Below are 25,986 nucleotides of genomic sequence, written 5' to 3'. Positions count from 1 at the left end.
TGATCCTGAAGGACTCCTTGCCCCTGAATATCTCAGGAGACAACTTTGGAGATGAAGATATTCATGCATGGAGAGGAAATATATCCATAGCTAAATGTAGCATATCATCTTTAATCTGGAAGATGTATACAAGGTCTGAAATCTTTGCACATTGAGTGTGAAAATCAGTATTCCAGGCACTCTAGTAGCGAGGTAACTTTGACATCCAGAGGACGATTTGAAGACCACTCAGGAATAAACAGATCACTGTTTTTATCCTTACCTTCAAGTAAGATGCAATACACGGATGGTTCACAACCACAATTGCAAGCAAATCCTAAAGGATAACAGCATGCTTATTTTACCAATACAAAGTTTACAAGCATGCTGGTTAATGCACCTGAATTTCAGCAATCACCATGTTATTTTCAATGGCAATCATTTTCTGAATTTTTAAAAAAAGTTTCTTCTGTGAGAAACCTGAAGTTACAAAAAAAATTACATATTAATCAAAAATTAAATGTTAAAAAGTCAACAATGCTCTGTTATCACCAAGGTATACTGAATATGACTTGAACAATCTTCCATCCAGTTGACCCATCAGGGATGCTCAATTAAAACAGATCATGAACATACTGAGATGAAGACGCCCAGCTGCATCACAGAAGTACTGTAGCATTAGGCATGAACTGTTAGGACAGGGAACAGCTTCACCACCGAGGCAGCAGGGCTATTGAACTCCCTGCTACCACACAGATCTCATCACACATGAAGCACGCATAGCATTATACTGTTTACTTTTGAACTTGTGTTGTAAGTGCATTGTAATATTTGTTAAATTTACTAGTGGTAGCAGTACTCTGCTGTGTGAGAGTTATACAGGTGTCCCCTGCTTTACGAATGTTTGCTTTACGCCACTTCACTTTTACAAGAGACCTACATTAATAACCTGCTTTCACATTACACAGAGGATTTTTGCTTTTATGAAAATTTTTCCCATATAAATTAACGGTTCTTCACTTTATGCCATTTCAGCTTAAGAAAGGTTTCATGGGAACGCTCTACCTTTGTAAAGGTGGGGGGGGGGGGGGGGAAACTCCTGTACATACTGTGTTGTGCACCTTAGTCCAGAGGAACGTTGTTTTGTTTGGTGGTATACATGTGTATTGTCGAATGACAATAAACTGAATTTGAACTGTGAAACAGTAATCCCCCAGCATGGAATTTACTCTTTGATCCAGTGCCAGATTACACAGCACAACATTCACATTTAAAAGGTAGAAATGACCCTTAATATTCCTAACATCTTAAGTTTTTGTTAATAAACAATAGAGGTATGTAGCTAACGATAGTCTGGAACTTTGTCACTCAGCATAATTTATAAATACAAAATAACAGGTTTTATGTTAATTGAATGCAATTTGAAGAAATTATCATATTTGTTTTTGAGAATAAGATGCGCAGGGAATTATTTAATTGCAAAAGGTTTCAATTGCCAGACTGCGAAAACTTCTGTTATGTTAAGGATTTTACCAAATCCAAAAGCTGTGACATCAAAACTTAAATTTGTAACAAACACCCTTTTCACATTTTTTTCCTCAGCTGACTGAAACGGATTCCTCCCTTGAATTAAACTTCATCTTGAAAGAGGTAATGTTTATGTTCCTTGCAGCAATGTGGAGTGGTTGGTTTTTTTGAGTAGGCTCTTAATTTTGCACAAAGCACATTCTGTGGTACACACCAACACCAAAACTTACTGCTATCTACATTCCATTACAAATAATAATTTTTTGAAAATCTCTGCTGGGTATCCCTGGGTACCCTTCAGATAATTTTGTTCACAAATCTGAAAATTACTTGATATGGCAATACCACCTCAACAGTATTGTTAAGAAGTGGAATATTTTAATTTAATATAAAGCTAGCTGTTATGTGTGGGTGTCCACAATTCAGGCATTCATAACTTGGGAAGAGTCTGTATGTGGCTAGATGATAAAATATTACACTTAGAAATTACTTCACAGATTTCATTACTTCATTTTATAACTTGAGGTTCTTACTCTTCAGTTCATGTTAAAACTCAATTTCAATCGAAGATCCAGCTACATGGAGCAATTTAAAAACCAAACACTAGGCCTCATTTGGGAAGGGAAACAAAATAAATAAATACAAATGTGTTTAAATCGGTAACTCAATTTTTATTTCATTTAACATAACTCACTTTTATATCCACATTCTGCTCTTGACCATACGAAAAATTACCTACTGTTCTACTCATATTAATAAAATAGCCTTAAGTTGTTCCCCTCTCTTCTCTATTATCTACTCTCTCTCACCTAAAAGCAATCAAACTATTAATAAGATGACTTTACCCCACTCCCACGGTATTAACATAATTGGATTTAGCTCGACTTCAGTTGCTGCTCTAACACAAGTGGTCACTAAGGATCCACAATCCACAAGTTAACTTTGTTCCATTATCCTCCTGTGATGCAAATAGTTTAACCCCTCTTCCCTCCAATTAAAATGATGCTCAACTCTTATTGAACCCACAGGTTTATTACAGTTTAGCCAAAACAAAGTTTGAGATAAAATAGAAAAGCCTGGCTGGAAAGCTGCTTAAAATCTGAGGCTATAACAACTCTTATTATACAGTGCTACCAGCCAGGTAACTTCCCTCCGCAGACTTTTAATGAGCTTCTCAAATGAGCCCTACACTTCCTTCTTGCCTCATTCTTTCTAAATTTGAACACATGACCTTTTGTTAAAACTCAGCAATTCAGCACCATTTTAAATGGCATAACTGCGCACAAAATGCTTAACATGATTACATTTATACTAAGTGCTGAACCTGTTAGTACTTTAAGAATGTCAACATAATTTCTTTCATATTGTATCATTCACTTCAGAATCTGACAATGAAACAGGAATCTCAGGTTATAAACACAAAAGCAAAATTGTAGTTTGGCACACTAGAGCTGACAAGATAATTTTTTGTTTAAAAATAGACTTTTCATTCTATTCTGAAAAATACCAGTGCTTTTTAGTGGAATTTATTGCTTAATCATCCCTTTCGAATTTATTCTGCTAAGCTCACGGAGACGCCTACTGGATTTCAACTGCATGTATATTTTTACCCACATTACTTTCTTTTAATTGTCATTAAAAACAGCAGGGTGCATACTGAAACAGCAAGTATTTACCTGTTGATATGAAAACTGTACAGGCTGGGAATTTACAGACAAGATGGTGGCTAAAGATGCAATAAGTAATTGGACAGCAGAGTAGCTCTACCAGAGGACAGGGAGAAGAGAGGGAATTAAATCCGTACTTGATAAAATAATTTATTTTCCATTTACATCAAAAGTACCACATTGCTAAACAATGTAGTTAACCATCCAATTGTATTAAAGGTTATGTATTTGCCTCAGCCTTATAATTATGTACAAAGGTTTAAAGCTCATATGCAATCATGCCAGTCTACACTTTATATGTTAATTGCAGAACAAGTTTTCTGCAGCTGAATAAATAGATTAATCAGCTTCTGCTTTTGAAAAACATTGTAGTTAAGATGACACAGAAGAAGATTGAACATCTGTGGAAACGGATGATGGTTCTTCATTACTTGCATATGGTGATGCAGCTGCCTGGATGCCAGCAGTTGTCATGGAAACAGTTGTAGTATCTAAAATGAGGGCAGGGGTCTGTTCAGTAGGTGGTCCAGAGGCAGGAACTTGAAACCCACCTACTCTTGGAGAGCTGGCCGAAACTGTTTCAGACAGACCAGCCTTTACTCCTCCAGTCATGGGTGATTGTGAGGGATACATGGTAGGCATTGTCAGAGGGGGCAGTCCAGAGAGGTTTAGTGGTGGCAACTGAGTGGCTGATGAAGATGGATAACCTGGGGGGGGGGGGGGGGGGAGGAAAAAAAAATCACAATTAAAGTGTACTGTAATTACTGAGCATTTTACTTTATCTCTAATTTGGATTAGGTTGCAGTGTGCACTATAATGTTAATACCAATGATTTTATCAGAGGATGGAATTTATTACATATATTTCTAAAGGCAAAATTTAGAAGATGGTAAATAAGCTGATACAGAAAATATGTTCTAATCATAGCAGAGTGTGCAGCAGTTTAATTTAAGATAGGATACAAAAAATAGAAAAGTCATTTTATATCTTGAGAATTTCAGATTATTTGACAATGGACTGGGAAGGAAGAACAGCATCAAAATTTTCACATGCATGGAATCAGTGTGCTAAACAGATTAAAAATCAGCCATGGAGATTATTCAAACAATACTCACCACTTAACCTATAATTAAATGATTCTGGTTAATTTAAAGAAATTGCATTAATTGAGTAAAGGACTACAAACTTACCAGTGAATGGAGGTACCACACCTATTCCTGGTAAGGTCACTGGAGCAAGGTTTTGTAGAGTGAGATCCACATTTGGTAGGTTAGGTAGATTAGGCAGTCCACTTGGTAATGGCATTAGACCTGTAAATATTGAAAGATATATCCCATATACTCATGAAGTTAAAGAATACTCTGTAGTGCCAATGCCATCTCAGAAGAATCCCAAAATCCAAAGTATGACATACCTCTCCAAAAGCTTTACAGCATATTAATTACAATTGTTTAACCACTGACAAAAACATTTGGAAATCCCTTTCCACCTTTGGTACCATCTATTGTAGGCACTGCCTCAAGACACCAACGTCTTTCAAAGAGCCCCACCACTCAGGCCATGCCAGCTTTACATAGCCACCATTTGGAGAGGGTACAGAAGCCTCAAGTCCCACACCACTAGATTCAAGAAAAGCTGCAAGTATTCAATCGGTTGTTGAGATCACCAGCAATGCCCTAATCATTTCAGTTTAGCAACACTTTGTACTAAAATAAAAATAGACTTTGTTTAATTTGCTCTAATTGCGTTTTCTTGTAAAAATCATTTATAATTACATTTACTTTGCATTTTTGTTGTGAATTCTGCTTCTGTAATCCATGCATCTATGATGCTGCTGCAAGCTTTCCATTGCACAAATGTACTTGTGCAACATAATAAGCTTGACTGACTCTATCTGCATCTCATTATAATATTCAGAATCTATCTTTCAAAGTCAATCACAAACTAGAAGTGGAATACAAAATTTTACTTTAAAGGTTAAATTACAATACAAACTGAATTGCGAAAGGAAGCTTTATGCCAACTGAACATTAAATGCCTTCACTGTACATTAGGTCAAACATAACCAATTTCAGAGCTCCCATCCTAGTTTTTCAATTCCCTTTATGATCCTGCCCCCTTTTTCTATATAGTCAAATTTTGATTTAGTTATTGAGATGGCCCTTGAGTTATGTTGCCAAGCAATCCCCCGATTTAATGCAGGCCTAATCACGGGACAATGTACAATGACCAATTAACCTAAAAACCAGCAAGTCTTTGGACTGTGGGAGGAAACAGGAGCATCTGACGGAAACCCATGTGGTCACGGGGAAAATTTATAAATTCCTTACGGAAGCGGCAGGAACTGGACTCAGGTAGCCTGTACTGTAAAGTGATGTGCTAACTACTACACTACTGTGCGAAAAGTACACAATCTGGCATACTTCAGGCAATTTCTTTGGACTATTGGATGTTATTCGATATAAACCCAAACACATTCATGATTCACTTTTTTTTTAAAAAATAAAGATGCTGTGTAACATAATTTTTCCAATGAACAAGGCAATGTAAGGGAGTGTGAGAAACAAGGTCAGATCATTTGGAAGGGACTGTAGGAGTCCAGTTCCCAGTAGGCAGGGAGGGGAGGGAGGTGGAAGAGGTATGAGACACAACAAACAGTAACTTGTCAGGCAGATGTCAAACCGTAAGGATTTCCAAATGTTGGATAGTAGATTATTGGCGTATGACTGAGCCTTCTCCAGCCCTGTAATTCCAAGATACTGCATTCCATTTTTTGATCAATTCAGTTTTAAAATCAGGTTACATCAGGCTTGAGTTCAATCGTATTATATCTTCTATTAATTATGACAGAGACAAATCAACATCCAGATCAAATAAAGTTTCCCATATTATCTATTGAATTATGACTGTAGACTTACTAGTTAGAGTAGCATCAACATTTATGCTTGCTGGAACTGTGCTGGAGGTTGAATTTGCAGATGAAGGTAACAATGGAACAGTTGGAACACCTTAAACAGTTTAAAAGAGATTGAGGTTTAAAAATCAAAATATTTTTATCTCAGTTTTCTAGCTTCTCCTTCAAACTACAATTATGCTAAATATACAGCATTTCCTTTGCATCGAAGGGACTCCATCTTTTTGCAAAAGTAAATATGGATGCAAAAGAGCAAAATGTGTTCTGAAACTGTTTTAAGAAATCAGCCAGTATGAATAATTCCAGTGGACAGAATATTAGAGGCATTACACTATGCAGTCTATTCTTTATAATCAAAATGGAAAATGCAGGAAATACTTAGCTGGTCAGACCATATCTGTGTGAAAAGAAACAGTCAATATTTCAGATCAGAGCCCCTCATCAGAACAGTTCTGACAAAGAATTACCAATTTGAAACATTCGAGAGTTTCACAGATGCAGCCTGACCTGCTGAGCATTTCAGATGCTTTTGTTTCAGATTTATAGCATGTGTAGCTTTTATGATTTTCATTATATTTTATGTTTATTTCAAATGATCTGGAAGACAAAGGCCAATCTTGATTCAAACAAAAACGACCTCATACTACAATGGCTCCAGAATTTGAAATTTCAACATAATTTCATTCTATGAGACTATAGTTAACACCGTAGACAAAACTATTTTTAGCTTTGTAGAATGTGGTTGACGTTTGATTTTTCCAGATACCATGGAAGTAATATAAAATGATAAATTGGAAGCATACAATGTTTTTGTTGTATACCTCTTGCACTGCCAAAGAATAACTATATACCAAATAAACCTACTGAGTGCATTCATACTTGCTTTCAGAAATTCTGCCTTTTTATACTCTTGTTATTTGCAAGTATAAAGATATTCCTCTAATGCATAAAATAAAATGATTTATTACAGGATAAATTTGAGTCTCAAATAATAAAACCTCCAGATGTAGTTCTCAAACCATTGCCTGAGTCATTAGAACATACAAAAATTTTGAAGTATGGAAATAACATTTCAAGTGCATGCATAAGACCTAACTGATCAAAGTAGGCTAACTTATAACGCAGGCAATGAAAAAAATCATTTTATCATATTGGACAAGTTGTGTTTGCCAAACATTCCCAAAAATAGCTGGAAATTCCATGTAGAACTACTGAAATATACTTCTGATGCATCTTTGTTTCATCCTAACAGCCTGGCCATCTACCTCCTGCATCAAGACTAAATGAGATCTGAAACCAGCTCAGTAACTTCAGTTATTTTTGTGGACAATGGCGAAGGGATGAAAGGTTTAAGTAATGTAACTTTTTGTGAGGTAAGTGGGTTAATTTGAATACAGGTAGCCCCCGGATTACAAACGAGTTCCGTTCCTGAGTCCGTCTTTAAGACGGATTTGCACGCAAGTCGGAATAGGTACATCCTGTATTATTTAGCATCAGTTATTCAAACGTTTGTCTTGGTATATATATTTTACCTTTCTATGCATATAAAACACATAAGAAGCGTACAGTATGTATTTCAATAATTAAACCACTGTGTTGCTTAGTAATAATTGTAGCTTTCATCAGGGCAGGGCCTTTCACATACTCCATTATTGTCACTTTATCCTTTAAAATTGTTCCGATTGGTGACTGACTGTAACCTAACACTTTTCCAATGACCAAATGCATCTCACCTCTTTCCAATCGCTTTATTATTTCCACCTTACAGTATTTTCAACTGTGATTATTTTCCGTCAATGGAACAGATATAGTACAGTACGTACTGTACACCGCGGGTGATGTGACCTGAGCTGTCCCGGGTTCTAAAATCCACCGTACTGCAACAGGTTAAATGGGACAAGTGGGGGCGGTGCTGACCCAAATACATACACTAAAACATCTTAAACATAATAATACAGTTCTGTACATAATAGTAATACCGTAATAACAAAAGTAACCACATGCAGTTGCATCGATGTCTTGCATACCGGAAGGGGTATTCGTGAGGTAACATTACGATGGACCTGGTGTGGGGGAGTCAGGGTTTGATTCTGCTGCTGGAGAGAGCAGGTTTACTACTGGAGTCAATTTCTTCAAGTAGGCATCAAGGGAGGCTTGTACAGAGCTTTTCTTTCTTGCGTCATAAATGGCCTTGTAGCAGCTGAGGTTCTCGGTAACTGCACGGTAAACTTTGGTGAACCTCTCTGTATTAGGATCTTACTCCTCTAACTTTGCCATCCCTGCTTCAATGAGACGAAAGGCTTCAGTTAACTTTTTCGTCACAAACTTTTTCAGTTCCGGAGTTCATAGGTCACAGTCTTTTTCCTCAAACGTTATCATCTGCTGCTCTAGTTCCACAAGGTCTTCATCGGTCAGTTCTTCGTCATGGGAGTCGAGCAACTCTACATCACTTTCACTGAGGTCTAACTGCAGTTCATTACCAATATCAACCACAGTTTACCTGCCTTTGGCGATGTGGTCAGCTGTAAATCCCGAGAAGCATGTGCAAACTGGGGGCACAATTTCAACCACACTCCTTTCATATTTGACCGCTTCACTTCATCCCAAGAATCAGCAATATTTTTGATGGCATCATAGATGTTATAATCCCTCCAGAACTCCCATCATCTTGGGTAGCCCTGACTGCTTGTGAGAAAGTCCGCCGTAAATAATAGGCCTTAAGGGAGGCTATGACTCCCTGATCCATTGGCTGAAGTAGCGATGTGGTGTTGGGGGGTAAAAATATGACTTTTACATTAGGGTGAAGGTCATCTAAAGTGCTTGGATGTCCAGGTGCGCTATCAAGCACAAGGAGAATCTTGAAAGGAATTTTCCTGGCCAAGCAATAACGTTCAATAGCAGGAACAAAATGGTTCAAGAACCAATCTTCAAAGACGGCAATTGTAACCCAAGCTGTTGAATTTGCCTTCCAAATAATGGGAGGATGCCTTAATGATATGGCGAAGTGCCCTCGGATTTAGGGAGCAATACACAAGCAAAGGCTTGAGCTTGAAATCCCGGGACGCATTACCCCCAGATCTATCCTTCGATGCCTTATGCCCTGGTGCACTTTTTTCCTCTTTTGAAATGTAGGTCCTTTCAGGCATTTTTTTTTCCAAAATAAGCCAGTCTCGTCTACATTAAATATTTGGTCTGGCAAATAACCTCCCTGCTCAATAATTTTTAAAAACATTTCAGGAAAATCACTTGCAGCACTTACATCGGCACACACTGCTCCACCTTGCACTCTATATTATGTAAATTTGCCCTCACTTTGAAACGACTGAACCCACCCCTACTCGCAACAAATTCTTCATCACAAGCACCTTCACTTGCTGTACGTGCAGCTTTTAAATCATTGAAAAGGCTTTGAGCCTTTTCTTCCAGTAAAGTAAGGCAAGGCTAAGAGAAATATTATGTTGATTTTGATCGTCTACCAAATTATCAATAGCCTTTCCATTTCATTAATCAAACCATTGCGTTGCTTAGTAATAATTGTAGCTTTCATTGGGGTAGGGCCTTTCACTTGCTCTATTATTCTCACTTTGTCCTTTAAAATTGTTCCGATTGTTGGTCGACTGTAGCCTAACGCTTTTCCAATGACCGATGGCGCCTCACCTCTTTCCAATTGCTTTATTATTTCCACTTTATTTTCAATTGTGATCATTTTCCTTTTCTTTGATGCTTCACCAACACTTGCATCAGATTTACGCTTTGAAAACATGGTTACAAGGGTAATTAAGAGAAAAATTTAAGCCAAATACAAAGTCACACACTCAGCACAGTGTCAACGGCAACGTGATCCGACTGAAAATGGCGGGACAGCTTTCCACGAGGCAACGAACTGTTGAAGCTGCGTAATGGTTTCATGAGCGTCACAACATAGTGCGTGCGTTCGTTACTAAGAACCATTGTATTTAACTCAGATTTTCAATGTAACAGGCTTTATGGCAAGCCGTTCATAAGTACGAGTTGTCCGTAAGTCAGATGTTCGTAACTCGGGGATTGCGTGTATATTTAATTGCTTTTAAATACATTTGTTTCAAATTTTTAATTGTTCTTGATGTTTGTGGATGTTTTGGAATATCAGAGATATTTGAGACATTTGCCTCGGACACCCAGTTCAACCTCTATGGCTTAACGGGTTGTCAAAGCATTTCATTATTACTTCTGCTTTGAAGGCTTGGGTCTGTGCAGTGTCTCACAAATGAGGGCAAGTAACTTTGCTTAGTAAGTTCTTGTTAGCTCTGCTCACAATAAAGGTGGTTAGAGTGTAGGTCAACAGTGAGCAGAGCATTTGCAATTCATGCTATTTATTAATGTCAATTAAACAATTAAAAACTAAATGAACCATACGCATCCTCAGTTTGAATCAATAGCATTAATGGTAAACATTCCTGGGGTATGATAATTCTTCCCAATAAAGATTTCTTGACAATTAGTGCTCCTATTGTCTAATTTCAAAAGGCTTTTAATAAGGCTTCAGAGATCAGTAAGCAAGGTTAACAGTATATGGATTGAGGATAGTATACTAACATGGTTTAATAGTAAGTTAACAGTAAAAATAGAGTATGAATAAATGGGCCGTCTCAGCCAGCAGTGAGTTATTAGAAGGATTATTGATTGAAGTCAACTACTCACACCTGATCAATGATTTGGCTGAGGGAACCAAAAGCAGGTGGAGAACATGAGTGGAGACAAGGGTGCAAAGAAGCTTCAAGCAACATTTAGACTTATTTTTAGTGTCATCAATGAACTAAGATGAGTTACAGTTGGTCACCTGAACCAAATTGTTTATGCAAATTGTTAATACTTATCCCTGCTGTAACTCTCAAGTCACAGCCTGATAATCTGAAAAACTGCCCACTCCTACTGAATACTAACCATCTCTAATCTTAGTCTTTATCAAAAGCCTCCAGAGGGGAAGGAAAAAAATGGTGCACCACTTCTACTACCCGCCACCTCATTCACTCAACTACGTATACCCTCAGAGAAAGAAATGGCTGAATTAACCTTTAGAAGTCTCTACCCTAGGGTTCTGTGCAGTCAATTATTGACATATCAGTGACTGACTGATTTCTGTAGATTAAAGACATGGATAGATACAAGCTCAGGGCAGGGAAAAAAATCTCTGAGGTAGTAGACAGGCTAAAGGGACTGAATTGTCCATTCCTGTCAACACACACAAAATGTTGGAGAAACTCAGCAGGCCAGGCAGCATTTACGAAAAGGAGTGCAGTTGACAGCTTGAGCAGAGACCCTTCAGCAGTCTTGTCCCAAAACATGAACTACCTGACCCAAGTTCCTCCAGCATTTTGTATGGTGCTTGGATTTCCAGCATTATCCAAACAATTCATATGCTTATATACAAGTAAAAAGCATAAAGATAACTTCACAATCTCTTTCACCTCCCAGGTCTTTCAAGTGAAAAAGATTATTTTAAACACAAATCTTTAGAAAAGAGACAGTGACAAAGAAAAAGTTCAAGATGACTCAAGATGCTCAAAAGACATCTCAACTGTTTCATCAGATAATAAGTGATCTGCTTATCGTAATAATTCTTCTTTGGTAAAAGTACTTATGCAAGTACTGTTAATACTTACCAGTATTAAGAACACTGTTAACAGGAGATGTACCAAGTGATAGTCCAGATAGACCCTGCTGTAAGTTGGTGTTCGTAGCAGTTGCTGAGGAAACAGCAGATAGCTGAACCTACAAAGATAACAGTACTTATCTAATCATCAGATAAATTAAAATGTCAGTAAGTTATAGAACAAACTGAAAATATATACAGTGGATTCCAGCTAAGTAGGCCATCGATTAAATCAGGGCAGCTACTTACTGGGACAACTTTTGAAGAACAAAAACTGATCGAGCAAACAGCTGGTATTCCCTTTATTTATTTAGGACACTATGCTGTTTAAATAAGACAGGAGACCGTTGCCAAACAGTTTCTAACTAGCATCAGTCGTGTGCATTTGTATGGCTGTTAAGATACAGGCAGTCCCCGGGTTACGTACGAGTTCCATTCCTGAGTCAGTCTTTAAGTTGGAATTGTATGTAACTCGGAACAAGTACATACGGTATTATTTAGCGTCGGTCAAACGTTTGTCTTAGTATATAGTATATATTTTACCTTTCTATGCATATAAAACACTTAAGAAACGTACGTATTCCAATAATTAAACCACTGTGTTACTTAGTAATAATTGTAGCTTTCATCAGGGCAGGGCCTTTCAAATGCTCCATTATTCTCACTTTATCCTTTAAAATTGTTCCAATCGTTGACCGACCATAGCCTAACGTTTTTCCAATGACCGATGGTGTTTCACCTCTTTCCAAACGCTTTATTTCCACTTTATTTTTAATTGCGATCGCTTCCCGTCAATGGTACAGAAACACTGCGGGCGGTGGGTCCCGAGCTCCACTGGGTCCTAAGGACCACCATATTGAGACACCCTAAATAGGACAAGTGGGGGCTGTGCTGGGTTTGGGTATTTGATCCTCCACAATATCACAATATTCCGCGTGGGAACTTAAACTGGAGGTGACTGGTATTTTTTTTTTAATGAGGTTGAGTTGCGAGCTCGAAATCAACCTGGCACAGGAGCGGTCTGTCACTGGATCGAACTCGCGAACCTCTGTTCTCCAGCGCTGATTTCACTGTGCCACCAACCCACCAGAAACGGGGGGGGGGGGGGAGGAGGAGCGGGGTCAGGGTGAATCTTAATAAGAAAAATTTAAGCCAAATACAAAGTTAAACACTCAACAGTAACGACTTAAAATGGCGGACAGCGTCGCGATCCGACTTAAAATGGCAGACGGCATTCTCCTTCCTTGGTTTGTAAGTACGAGTTGTCCGTAAGTCGGACGTTCGTAACTCTGGGACTGCCTGTACTACACGGTGCTTAGAACAAACAGTTTTTTAAAAAAGCATCAGTTACATGTGCTTGTATTATGTTATCTATTTGGGCCAACAAATGCAGATTCAAAAAGCAGTGATTTTTCATAATTTTATTTTTGACTTAAATAATTCAGACCCTTGCCAGGACGCCACTAAAAGATCTGACTCTTGCCGGGAAAAAAAATGACCAGTGTCTGGCTGACGTTGTTCATTTACAGTCAATCAAAAGAACACTGCAGCGTACACTGGATAAACTCCTCTGTCAATAGCTATTACAAATTAATTCACTTTTATAGTACTGTAGTAGTATTGTTAGTGTTCTAATTTCTTCTGTATTGCATTTAAATATATAATTTGTTACTCAGTTAAACTGCAGTTTGTCTTTCTTTAATATACCTTTTTTTTAACAATTTCCATGAAACTCTGGCTCAAGGGACAGCTGCTTAATTGGGCCAAAATGTACTGGTCCCTATGTGTCCCAATTAACTAGAATCCACTGTATTGTTAAAGTTATAACAAGAATTAAACAACATATTTTAACAGCCCTCAAAAAAAAAAGATAAATAAGAGAAGTTTATCAGATCTGTTAGCAAATTTGTTAAAATATCACGAGCTTCTAAGTTAAATAACTGAATTTTATGGAACATTAATCTTGACCACAGGATAGAATTTTCAACCATGTTGTGCAGAATTATCAGTATACGTTCCAATCTTAGACACACTTAATAGCAACACAATTTTAAGATAAAATTACAAAGCCAGAGAAGATGATCACAGCACTAGAAATCCAATACCAACTGAAACAGCTTGTATGTTGGTAAATCTCACAATAGGTCTATTCTAAGCTATTCTGCAGAAGTTTCAATGTTTTATGTTGAACAACTGTAAGTTACAACACTTAGAGATAAGACACCAGTTGTTTTATCACCCAAGATGTTCCTCCTCACTAATTGAAATAGCAAGTTGCTTCACAAATGCTTGTAAAGTTATTCGACTTTTGTCTTTAAACACAGAAGTGCACAAAATAGGATTGCTAATCATGTTATGAAGCTCTTTTATAGTGAAGCCATCAAATTTTACAACAGTACAACAAAGCAATATCTGCTAAGTAAGTTAGCAGGTTAAAATAAATCAAGCATTACCTCTGTGAAGCCATCTTTTAATGGACTGACTGAAGCACCTGGTCCTGGAAGACTTATTTTTTTACCCTCTGCAAATGGACGGGTTGGAATTCGATGCAAGTAGCCATATCCAATCCCACACCCTAAGCTTAAAATAATTCATTTACATTATTTACCAAATTCAAAGAGGAAAATATTAAACTGAACAAATGAACAGAAGATCAGTCAACATTTGAAAATACAAAGATGGGTATCCTTGGGCTATTTTCAAGATAAAGTAACTATACCAAATTTTCCTTCCAGATGAATAGTACAACTATACCAGCATTTTCAAATTACACTGTTAATCTCAACAAAATATCTTCACCTTACCTGCCTTCACCACCCCAGGTAGTATTAGGTGTGATGACAACTTCCCGGCAGTTGTCTGTGTCTGTGTTGTAGACGTATAGTTTCAAAGCTTTCCCTTCATGAGTCTCTATCAGAGAGAAGAGATCTTCGGACTATGAAAATAAAATTCATTTTTTTCAGTCATGCTATTTCCTGGGTCCTGTCCATGCAACACATCATAAAATCAAAAGTCATATTACAATGCACTGTAATATTTCCTACAGACATTACCTATTTTAGTGCTAATTATTTATATTGAATTTACAGTAATTTTATGTTTTTGAACTATACTGCTGATCCAAAACAAATTTCATGTAATTTAAGTCAGTGATAATAAAACTAATTCTAACTCTGACTCAGAGGTTACAGCAATAAAAGACTGCTCAGGATATACTTGTTTCCAAAGTACACTTACAAGTTCAACTCTCGTAAAAAGATTGGGGGAAAAAAGAACTTAACATTCCTATTACCTTCATAGGTTAAAGGCACATATTCTAAATCTTTAATACCATACTCAAAACATGCACAGAAATAAAAGTTCAGCCTTGAAGTTAACGCACTAAGCAACGTACATTCAATTTCCCAGATATCTTCGTATGGTTCCAGAAAAATAATTACCAGAATATTTAGAGATCCCATGCTACAGAAAATAAAATTTTCTTTAAAGAATTCCTAAACCCCTACTCAAATTTGAATTACAAAATAAAATTATTTCAAAAAATAATGTGGAAAATAAGATAAATATATTTTTTTCAACTAGCATTTCTTGATGTGTTTGCAAATTTGCTGTATGGAAAATTCTGGAATGGGCCATTTTCTGGTGTCACAACCACATGAAGGTTGCCTGTAAATTCATGGTTGGTAATAACTCAAATGACACTCCTTTCCACAAGTAATTTATAGCTTAATTGAAATTATATAATACGATCCATTTACCTCATTCATGACGGTGTCTGCTCCAATTATATAGTCTGTATGAGGTCGAAGACCAGCTAGTGCAGCTGGAGAATTTGGCTCAACTTCCTTTTTTTTTAAAAAAGAAAAGAGAAAAGCATGCTTACCAAAGTAAGAGGGTAACATTATGACTTAAATTTAATTTAATTCCTCCTCAGTAGTTAAACTTAAAAAGTAACTGCTCAAAAATCTGTTCATCCTTTGGCAGAAATTTCACTAAGGTCAATGAAGAATTCGTCCACTTGAGATGATTTTGCAAATCCTACTAACGTAGTGTAATAAACAATAAAGTATTCATTGCTATAACAGGAAGCCCAAAAATATAAATTCCATTTATCATAACTAATATTGTTCTATGCAAAATGTCTCATTCCCTAATAAGACAATTGGAGATTGGTTAGACACGACCTACCAGATGCTGACAGATACATACAAGTTTTGTACTCAAAATCGTATTAGGGAATGAGACAGGGCAAGTGACAGATGTTTGTGTAGGGCAACACTTTGCATCTAGTGATCATAATTCCTCAAAACAAGCAGTATTGTGGAAAAGGATAGGTCTGGTCTTCAGGTTGAGATACTAAATTAGAGAAAGGCCAATATTAATGGCATCAGAAAGGATATGGTAAGTGTGGATTGGGACAGGCTGTTTTCTGGCAAAGGTGAACTTGGTAAGTGGAAGGCATTTAAAAATGAAATTTTGAGTACAAAACTTATATGTCAGAATCTGGTAGGTCATGTCTAACCAATTTCACAGAGCTTTTGGAGGAAATACTAGGAACGCTGATGAAGGAAAAGCAGTAGATGTTGTCTACATGGACTTCAGCAAGGTATTTGATAAGGTCCTGAATGGGAAGTTGGTCAAGGTTCAGTCATTTGGCATTCAAAATGAGGTAGTAAATTGGATTAGACATTGGCTTTGCAGGGAGCGGTTGTAGATGATTGCCTCCCTGACTACAGGCCTGTGAATAGTGGAGTGCTGCAGGGTGAGGTGCTATGTCTATTATTGTTAGTCACCTATTATCAATTATCAGGATGATAACATGGTTAACTGGATCAAAAAATTTGCTGATGACAGCAAGACTGGGGGTGTAGTGGATAGCAAGGAAGACCAAAGCTTGTAGTGGGATTGTGGACCAGCTGGAAAAATGTGCTGAAAAATGGCAGACGGAATTTAAGTGAGGTATTGTACTTTGGAAGGACCAAGGTAGGACTTGCACAGTGAGCAGTAGAGCACTGGGGATAGAACAAAGGAATCTGGGAGTGCAGGTCCATAATTCATTGAAAGTGGCATCACGGGTAGATAGGGCCATAAAGAAAGCTTTTGGCACATTGGCGTTCATAAATCAAAGGTCTAAGTACAGGAGATGTACTATGTTGAAGTTGTGCAAGATGTTGGTGGGGTCTAATTGGGAGAACTGTGTGCAGTTTTGGTCACCTACCTACAGGAAAGATTGAAATAAGGTTAAAAGAGTACAGAGAAAATTTACAAGAATGTTGCTAGGACTGGAGGACTGAGTTATAAGGAAAGATTGAACAGGTTAAAACTATTCCTTAGAATGTAGGGTTAGAAAGGATAAATGAAAGCATGCTTTTTCTACTGAGGCTGGGTGAGACTATAACTAGAGGCAATGGACTAAGGGTGAAAGGTGAAATGTTTAAGGGAACACAAGAAGAAACTTCTTCACTCAGAGGGCAGTGAGAGTGTGGAATTAACTGCCAGTGTAAGTGGTGGATGCATTTTTGATATCAACATTTAAGAGAAGTTCAGATAGGTACATGGATGCCAAAGGTATGGAGGGCTATGACCTGGGCGTGGTCAGTGGGACTAGGCATTTAAATGGTTCAGCACAGACTAGATAGGCTGAAGAGCCTGCTGTTGTGCTGTAGATTTCTATGGCTCTCTGCAAAATACTAACCAGGTCTCAGTGGCCTGCACCTCACATTAAAGATTTTCTCACAAACTAATGTAAGTACTGAATGCAGGTAAAAAAAATTAAAGATGTTCAAAATTATCTGTCCAAACTTTAATTAAAAATTACCAGTGCACTATCTGAACTCAACTCTTATATAATTAAGACTACAGATCTAAGTGGGCTACAATACAGATTTCAAGGAGATAATGATTATTAATTTTCCACATTGCAAACAAGAAATCAAATAGGTCAACAACAAATTAATTGAAGGCCAAGAAAACAACAGTAATAACATGGACATGCAGATTTCAGTACTGTGCAAGCAAGACTAAGTGTGGGGTAGAAATTAATTCTCAAGTCATTTCTTAAACACCTGATGTGTTGCATGTGCACAATATACTCTGCTTCAAAAATTCCTTTCTCATGATATCAATGCAAGTAAATTTTCACCAATCATGCCAGATTACTGTTTATCTCTGGGTGTTAAAGAGGAATTCCCATCACTTCATAGTATCCATGCTTAATTTAAGGTAAAACAGATCACAACAATTGTTCCAATTATAGTTGTACAGGCAGTGATTCTAACACTATTCAGCATCATAACACGATAGAAGTGAGAGCAACATGAGTGCAGAAGTACACAAACTGTTTCAAGATTCCCTATTTGTTCATATGCTTTCTGTTTTTTCCAAAGGATCAATAACTGCAGTTTTGAAGTGGAGAAGGATGCTTTCTGACAAATAACAGTCAATGATGACAACTAGCATGTGGTTCAGACTATACTGGGAGGTTAGGAATCAAAAGACGATGGGGGTGATAGAACAGAAGCAGGTACCTTGGTAAAGATGGCAGAGTCGATACAATGCTCTGCTCTTATCTGCTCAGTATCATTAGCAATCGAAAAATAGTTTTACAGAAGTAAAATAACGTTTGACAAATTTGAGTTCTTTGAGGGTATATAAACAAACAAGGTGGATACTGAAAACCAGTACTTCACTTTCTAAATGGTCACTGCACAAAATAAGAGGTAATAGATTAGCACAATGTGACATTGGCTAACTGACAAACTGCAAGAATAAATAGGTAATTTCAAAACTGCAAACCCAAAACTGCTGAAGTGTTACAGAGGCAGTACAGGAATTCCAGCTATTTATAATTTATATTTATCTTTCAGATGAAGGGACAAAATGTATTATATTCAAGTTTGCTAACTAATAATTCTTTCCAACCCTCATTTTCATTGAAATTCCAATGGACTCACTCCACTAATCGAGTCTGGTTCATTCTTGCGTTTTACATGTTGGAAGTAGCTAGTGTTTCAAAAATAATAGTTTATATTTATAAGACACATCACATTGCATATTGAGTAAGAAGTGGAAACAAGTAGAAGACTGTTGCAAGATGGCACTGCAGCAAGGCAACTTATGGCAAGCTTTTCTCTACAAATCTAATCACTATTATTATTGTTCTAATCTTTTCAATGCGTATATAATAATTTGATTGTAATAATTAAACAGTTTGCAAGACAAGCTCCTCACTGTATCTTGGTACATGTGACAATAACCCAATACAAGGCTAGATGAAAAAGCAAGATCAATAATTTAAGTCAGCTATTTCAACATTCAGTTCTTCTATTCCCCCCCTTCAAATTTCATTCATTGCTCATCGTTAAATTCCATACCCCCAAAAAAAAATCTCCCCTAGACATGCTTGTTATTCACAAGTCTTCACTTCCAATCTACACTATTTGTCTGTAACATTTTGCAGTATTTTTCACAATATCCTAATATAGGCAAATTATTTATGATATTTAGTATTCTAAAATTAACTTTACAGATACTAGGACTTGCAGTACAGAAAAGCATTTTTGTCATCATCTCCACACAACTAATTAGGAACTTGCTAATTTTTCCCCATCAGTTTTCACAAACCATCACGAAGAATGTTATGTACACAGAACCATAACTTTAAAACCTATTGCTTGAGCTTAATCTTGCTTGTTTGGTGAGAACCCTATTGTAACTAATTTTATTTTGCCCAAGTTAATACTTTAAGTGCCATCAAAAACAATTAGCTCTAGGAATAACTTGGTGGGGGGGGGGGGGGGGGAGAGAAAGAGAAGACAAGTGTTTTTGACAATTGAAATGAAAATTTTGAAAGGATTTTAATCTAATACCATCACAAACAAGAAAAAATCTGCAGATGCTGGAAATCCAAACACACACAAATGCAGGAGGAACTCAGCATGCCAGGCAGCATCTACGGAAAAGAGTACAGTCGATGTTTCGGGCTGAGACCCTCCTGCTGAAACATCGACTGTACTCTTTTCCATGTGTGTGCTGCTTAATCCAATACTACATTGTTTTTATTCTGGACTTAAATGAAAACAAATTACTCATCTGCCCATAATGCAATACACTTACCAATACATGCCAGACGTTTTCATTAGCTCCCTCGAAACTGCAGAAACGAATGCTAACTCCAAGCAAGCCTTGACCTCCCCACATGTTGCTCGGAGTGACTGTTGTTTCTCTCAATTTGAGTGTCTTACTGCTGTAGACAACCATTTTAATAGGTTTTTCCACATTAGTCTTTAAAAGATCTTTGAGGGTATCATTGTCTTGATTCTAAAATCAAAATAAAAGATAGCTTAAAATCTTGGATAGTGATTTTTAACTCTAGTAAAATAATTCACAAATTAATGAGCCCTTGCTCATTAAGGCTAAATCTCACACAAACCAAGTTTTTTTAACAGAGAACCTGCCAGATTGCCAGTAAACCATCTGGATACATGGCAACCAGCCCAAGTGCTTTCATAAACAAAAAGCTAATCAACAGTGAACACTATCTGGACAGTGAGTGAATTAAAGGAATCCAAGTTGTTATTTGACTCCAAGTGTCAATGCATTTAATGAACTGTTTCTTGCATCTACGAGAACCTGCCAGCCTGCGGAATGGTTTCTATTTTTGTCAGGATCCATTTGGAAACGTATAAATTGGGTTAATGGTCCCCAAAACATCATCAGTGACCTCCTTGACTAATATTAGTAAGAACATCTGCTGCTGCCCAGGGGCAGGGCACAGTGAAGGTGAGTCCATTGATTTTCATGGAGAATATATGTGAGGAACTTATTTAGAAAATTTCTACTTTGTTTTAAATTGAGTTTAATATACCTGTCATTGTACTAATTTTGGAATAAAGTAACAATTTGAATTTGTTTCTGAATGGGAACAAAGTGGCCATAAAATAAACGCAAAACATAAAATATGTTTTGCTGATATAGTGTATATTAAAATATATTAACTATTTGGCTTATTTATTTCCTGATAAAATCTAAAAAAATCAATTTGATTAGACACTTGAAGCCTAATAATTTAACTTGTTTAAGTTTCTAAATTTATTGGTTTGGCATTAAAAAAAAGAATGTTTTCACAAAAATTTTCCTAGACATGAAATGTATCGGCTTAAACAAGCCAATGCCCAGGTAATGTTCTGTATTTGGATATGGGCTGATAAGTGGCAAACACTAAGTAATGACTACAAGGGAGAACATTCTATTTATATTTAATGGAATTACTTTTGCAAGTCCCTCATCATCTGTAACCTTGAGGTTACTTGTGACCAGAAATTCAATTAGATCAATAAGATGAATTCTGTGGAGCAGGTGTCTGTGACAAGTGACTCACCTAATGCTCCACAAAATTGTTTCACCACTTGCAAGGCACAGGTCTGGAACATGATGAAATTATCTCTACTTGCCTGAAGGAGATCTACTCAATGAAGATCAACATTATCCAGGACAAAGTAGATGCTTGATTGGCTCCCATTCTACCATCAATTCCATGGGGTTGCAGAGTATCACAGAACAAAATGTACTGCAGTTTCTCTGACCAATGCTACCAAATCTGCAACCTCTACTGTCAAGGATAACAGCAGTAAACACATGGGAACAGTACTTTGCTTAGACTCTCATCCTACTTTGAAAATATAATTGCTACCGTTTCATTTTGCTGGGTACATATCATGGAACTCTGATATATTGAGTACCTTCAGAAAAACAGCAGTAATTCAAGAAATTGGGGCAAAACACCCAGATTCCTAAAGAATGAGAGAATAATTCACAAAACCTGTTTTCTAACATGGCAAGATCAAAAATACTGTACAATTAATCATTACTTTTCATAAATGAAGCCCATATCTTAATCTTCAACTAATATTTTGTACAATTTATTTAATACAGTTCATTCAACAACTCTTGACAAAATATATTGGCTTAAAAATAAGAATAGCAAATTAAGTTCAGAGGTACAACTTTGACTCAGTCTTTAATAAGAAACTCTTACCAATCGAGTATTGCCAATGGAAACAACAAAATCAAAAAAAGGCTCCAATCCAGCTCTGTGGCCTGGGGAATTTTCTTGAACCTGAAATTACAAAATAAAACACTTTGAAAAAAATTATTCTGGTTTCATGCTCCCATGTCAGGACACAATATTCCATCATGGATGGAAAAACCACAACAGTTAGCAGCTAATACAAAGAATGCTTGCACAAGTTGATTCTTGTTTATAGGAGAATGTTTAGATGAGCTGAACTAGAGCCAAGTCAATAGCTGGTATAATCCCAGTGCACTTTGCAGTTAAACACTAGTAGATTTGAGCAACTACAGGATACAATTATCTTTCAAGTGGCTAGAATCTCAGATGAATAGAGGTTTGCAGAGTGTCATGATCAAGATTAGTCCTCAGAAATCAGCTTCCCTTCAGCTTCTTGCTCAGCCCAACTCCTAAGCAGAAGATCATATTTCAGCTATACAAAACTGGTCAGATTACATTTAGATCACTATTGGTCCTGATATCATCAATTTTATGGGGAGAATGGGAGTACAAAACACTGAATTCCTGGATATGGAGAAAATTATTGTTCAGCCAGCATCTATGAAGAAAACTTAACATTATAGGTTGACATCTATAATGTAAATGGAAAAGATGGTTATCTGGAATTGATAAAATTCAGGTCAAGACTTGAACATAGAAGCAGTGCTGGAGAATGTGCAAAGGAATATCAGAAATAGTAAGAAAAGCCCATAAGGGGAAAATGGACATGGAAGGCAGCAAAGCCCAAAGTGTAAAAAAAGAGTGCTACAGAGAGGAATGTGCTGGAGAAAAAGTGAAAAACTAATAGCAATGAAGTTTCAAGAAGTCTGGAAAATAAATGAACAAAACAGCTTAACTGATGTTACACATTTTTAAATAAAAAAGTTACAGTGTCAAAAGGAACTCAAGTTAAAGTACTACACCACTAAAACATTTTAGATGTAGGTGGCAGTTCTCTGCCCAATAATACATCTTCCTTATAGTGCAAAGATCAGAAATCACGATGTTACAAATTAGCTTCACTACTTGCCAGAACATCTTGACAGTACTCATCACTAGAGATTTATCAAAGACTATGTTAATATGTGAGAAACATGTGAAAAGTTGCTTCATATTTAAGCATCCAACTTTTCAATTTGAACTACAGAAGTACTCAGCACCATGTTTAAATCTAGGAATTATGTTATGACCCGCTGCAAAATGTAACTAATGAAAATATTATATACTTCTCCGTCAGTTGAAATGTCCGACTACTCAGATGCCAATAACATGATACATACACGGAAAAACTTTATTTGCTGACCCACACATAGCAGAATTGAGAACTTAGTCAGTATCAACCTCAGAGTGACTTGCATCACAGCAAATATTGCAAAGTTAAGCTCCACTCTAATAGTTTGATTGGGTGAGCAGTCTCCAAAACTGCAGACAAAAAACATACAGTACCTGCTTTTTGGTTGTACATTAATTTGTAAGTATGATTTTGCCTGCTAAACCTCAAAACCCAAATGCACAACCTTAAATAATCCTGAAACAGTAATCCATCTGTTAATGTTAAATATAAAGCTATGCATTCTGAAAACATTCTCCCAAGTAAAAACACTGATTAAATCCCAAGAATGCACCCACAAGATGTATTGTTTTAATAATTGAATTTCAGCTTAAATTTGAAAAGCAGTAAACACATTAAATTTGAAAACAATGTAATCAAAATCCCTTACATCAGTACTGATAACCGTAAAAATATTTCAAGCAAATGGGGCTGCAAATCTACAAAGTCAAGATACACTGCAAGTGAAAAGACAGAAACTTGTTGGCTTGCTATTTTACATAATTAAGAGTGGATGAAAAAGAAATGCAATACAAACTCAAAAGTCCACAGTAGTGTAAAGAGATGGTCGATACTGTTCCATTGCTTACTTTGTTAGGATTGTGCAGGTTTGTTCAAGAACCTAATGGTTGTAGGAAAGTTGGTGTTGTGGGACTTCCTTCCCAGAAGTAGTAACAAGAGGACATGACCCACATGGCAGGGATCCTCAATGATAGTGCAGCACCTCCTGTAAATGGTAACAATGGTGGGGAGGGCTGTGTTCATAATAGACAGAGATGTGCCACAACTCTGAAGCCTCTTGCATTGCTGTGTGTTGGAAATGCCATACACCATGATGCAACCAGTCAGGATACTTTCAACAATGCATCTCTAATAGTTAAGAGTATTAGTGATATGCCAAATCTTCTTAAACTTCCAAGAAAGTAGAGGTACGCCTTCTTCATAATTGCATCAATGTGCTGGGCCCAGGACAGGTCACCCGAGATGTTTAACACCCAGGAACTTGAAGTTGCTTACTTCCTTTACCTTTGACCCACCAATGATAACTGACTAGTGGTCCCCCAGCTTGCCCTTGGTGAGAGGGGAAGGAATGTGCAGGACAAATCTTTTACACAGAGACTGGCAACTACTTGAATTGGGCTACCAGAGTTAATGACAGAAGCAATTATGATAACAGAGTTTAACAGACTTTTAGATAACATGAATAGGCAAAGAATAGAAAGCTATGGTTCACTTACAGGCAGAAGAGAGTTAAGCTAATTTAGCATAGTATTCAGCACAGACATCATAGATACCGACTGGCTATGACTATTATTATAATAATATAATTACCCTGGTGGTTTCCATCTACAATACAATCTTGTCAACAACTTCCAACTTTATAAATAACAAAGTATTTGCAAACACACTGAAAGATCCATACTGATTTAGTGAAGATGAGGTTAAAAGAATAACAAAATTTTAGGCCAAAACTTTGGTGAATTATTTAACATATAATCATCCAATGTGTCAGGAAGATTAAGGAGCTGATTGTCTTCAGGAGGATGAAACTGGAGGTCCATCATTGGAAGATCAGAGATGGACAGGATCAGCAAATTTATATTCCTCTATGTTATCATTTCCTAGGATTTGTTAGGGCCCAGCACGCAAGTGCCTTGTTGAAGAAAATACAGCAGTACCTCTACCTCCTTAGAAGTTTGCAAAGATTCAGCATGACATCAAAAGCTTTAACAAACTTCTATAGATGTGTGGTGGAGAGTATACTGACTGGTTGCATCACCAATGCCCTTGAATGGAAAGAATAGTGGATATGGTCCAGTCCTAATCACAGGTAAAATTCTCTCCATCATAAAGTGCACAGCTACATGGAATGCTGTCACAGGAAACCAGCATCCATCAAGGACCCCTACAACCCAGGCCATGCTCTCTTCTTGAGGCTGCCATCAGGAAGACAGCAGTGCCTCAGGACTCACACCACCAGGTTCAGGAACAGTTATTACCCAATACCAATATATTATATTAAGGGACAATAAATATAGTTAAGCTCTCGATGAGGATTATGCAAGAAGTCCTCCCACAGTCCATAATCAAACAGATAACGTGCATAAAGGCTGCAAATTCTGCACAAAAACAAAAAAAAATGCAGAGCAAGATGTTTCGTCTTGACAATGCAAGGAAGAGCATTAAATAAAAACACAGCAGATTTCACTGAACATACAACTTTGATCAACAATTCAAGGACACTAAATTGAGGTCCAACTGCTTTTTAAATTAAGACCAAACCTGGGTCAATGCTTATCCAAAATGTTATCACCGAGTCTTCATTTATTTCTATTGTGACAAAGCTAGAGCAATGTTGAATTAGGAATCAAACATTACTTGAGACAATGGATGCTGCATTTCTCAGTAGACAAACCTTTATGTTGTGGAAGCAAATGAGCAAATTCAAAAAAGTTCTCACCAGAATAATCAGAAAGGCAAAATTATAATACATGAGGTCCTACCAATACTGCTGGAAAAGGGGGTACCAAATTTTGGACAAAAAAATTGCAGAGAAGTAATATTTACTTTTTATTAATTGAGATAAGTCTACTGGCATAGTTGTTTCTTTGGGGGGAGGGGGAAGAAAAGAAACAAAAAAAAATCTGGAGTGTTTTTTTTTGCCTCAATGCACCAATACCTCAGTAAACTAATCCAGAAACTTGATCTGCTTGACTTAAGAGTCTGCTGCAGGACCAAGCTCGTCTGAGGTCTAGGATTAGATGGCAGTGAACTGGACAAAAGAGGACAGAGATCCGAAGAGTGGGAACAGATCAGAGTACCCAGCCTACTGGATATTCAGAACTATTACCATAGCAGGATCCATAG

The 25,986-nt window shown here is 37.0% G+C and overlaps 1 protein-coding gene across 3 annotated transcripts in view; it reads right to left on the bottom strand.

Annotated features, from left to right (window-relative positions):
- Positions 1-2,156: 2,156 nt before the first annotated feature.
- gorasp2 (golgi reassembly stacking protein 2) overlaps positions 2,157-25,986 on the bottom strand; it is a 37,132-nt gene continuing 13,302 nt past the window's right edge. For 2 of the 3 annotated variants that reach the window (XM_073047279.1, XM_073047280.1), the window contains 9 exons: positions 21,756-21,836; positions 19,835-20,038; positions 15,478-15,564; positions 14,524-14,654; positions 14,173-14,299; positions 11,730-11,838; positions 6,092-6,181; positions 4,364-4,483; positions 2,157-3,880 (listed from right to left, as the gene is read on the bottom strand). In XM_073047279.1, the coding sequence (XP_072903380.1) occupies positions 3,546-3,880; positions 4,364-4,483; positions 6,092-6,181; positions 11,730-11,838; positions 14,173-14,299; positions 14,524-14,654; positions 15,478-15,564; positions 19,835-20,038; positions 21,756-21,836 (1,284 nt within the window). In that variant the 3' untranslated portion in view covers positions 2,157-3,545. Of the gene's footprint in view, positions 3,881-4,363; positions 4,484-6,091; positions 6,182-11,729; positions 11,839-14,172; positions 14,300-14,523; positions 14,655-15,477; positions 15,565-19,834; positions 20,039-21,755; positions 21,837-23,068; positions 23,162-25,986 lie in introns of those variants that run through there. The other variant, XM_073047278.1, reaches the window with a different exon arrangement.

This window comes from Hemitrygon akajei, chromosome 5 (genome assembly GCF_048418815.1).
Source record: "Hemitrygon akajei chromosome 5, sHemAka1.3, whole genome shotgun sequence".
In the NCBI taxonomy this organism is placed as follows: Eukaryota; Metazoa; Chordata; class Chondrichthyes; order Myliobatiformes; family Dasyatidae; genus Hemitrygon; species Hemitrygon akajei.
Note: the sequence above shows the minus strand (reverse complement) of the source record. Positions and strands in the feature narration are given on the sequence as shown.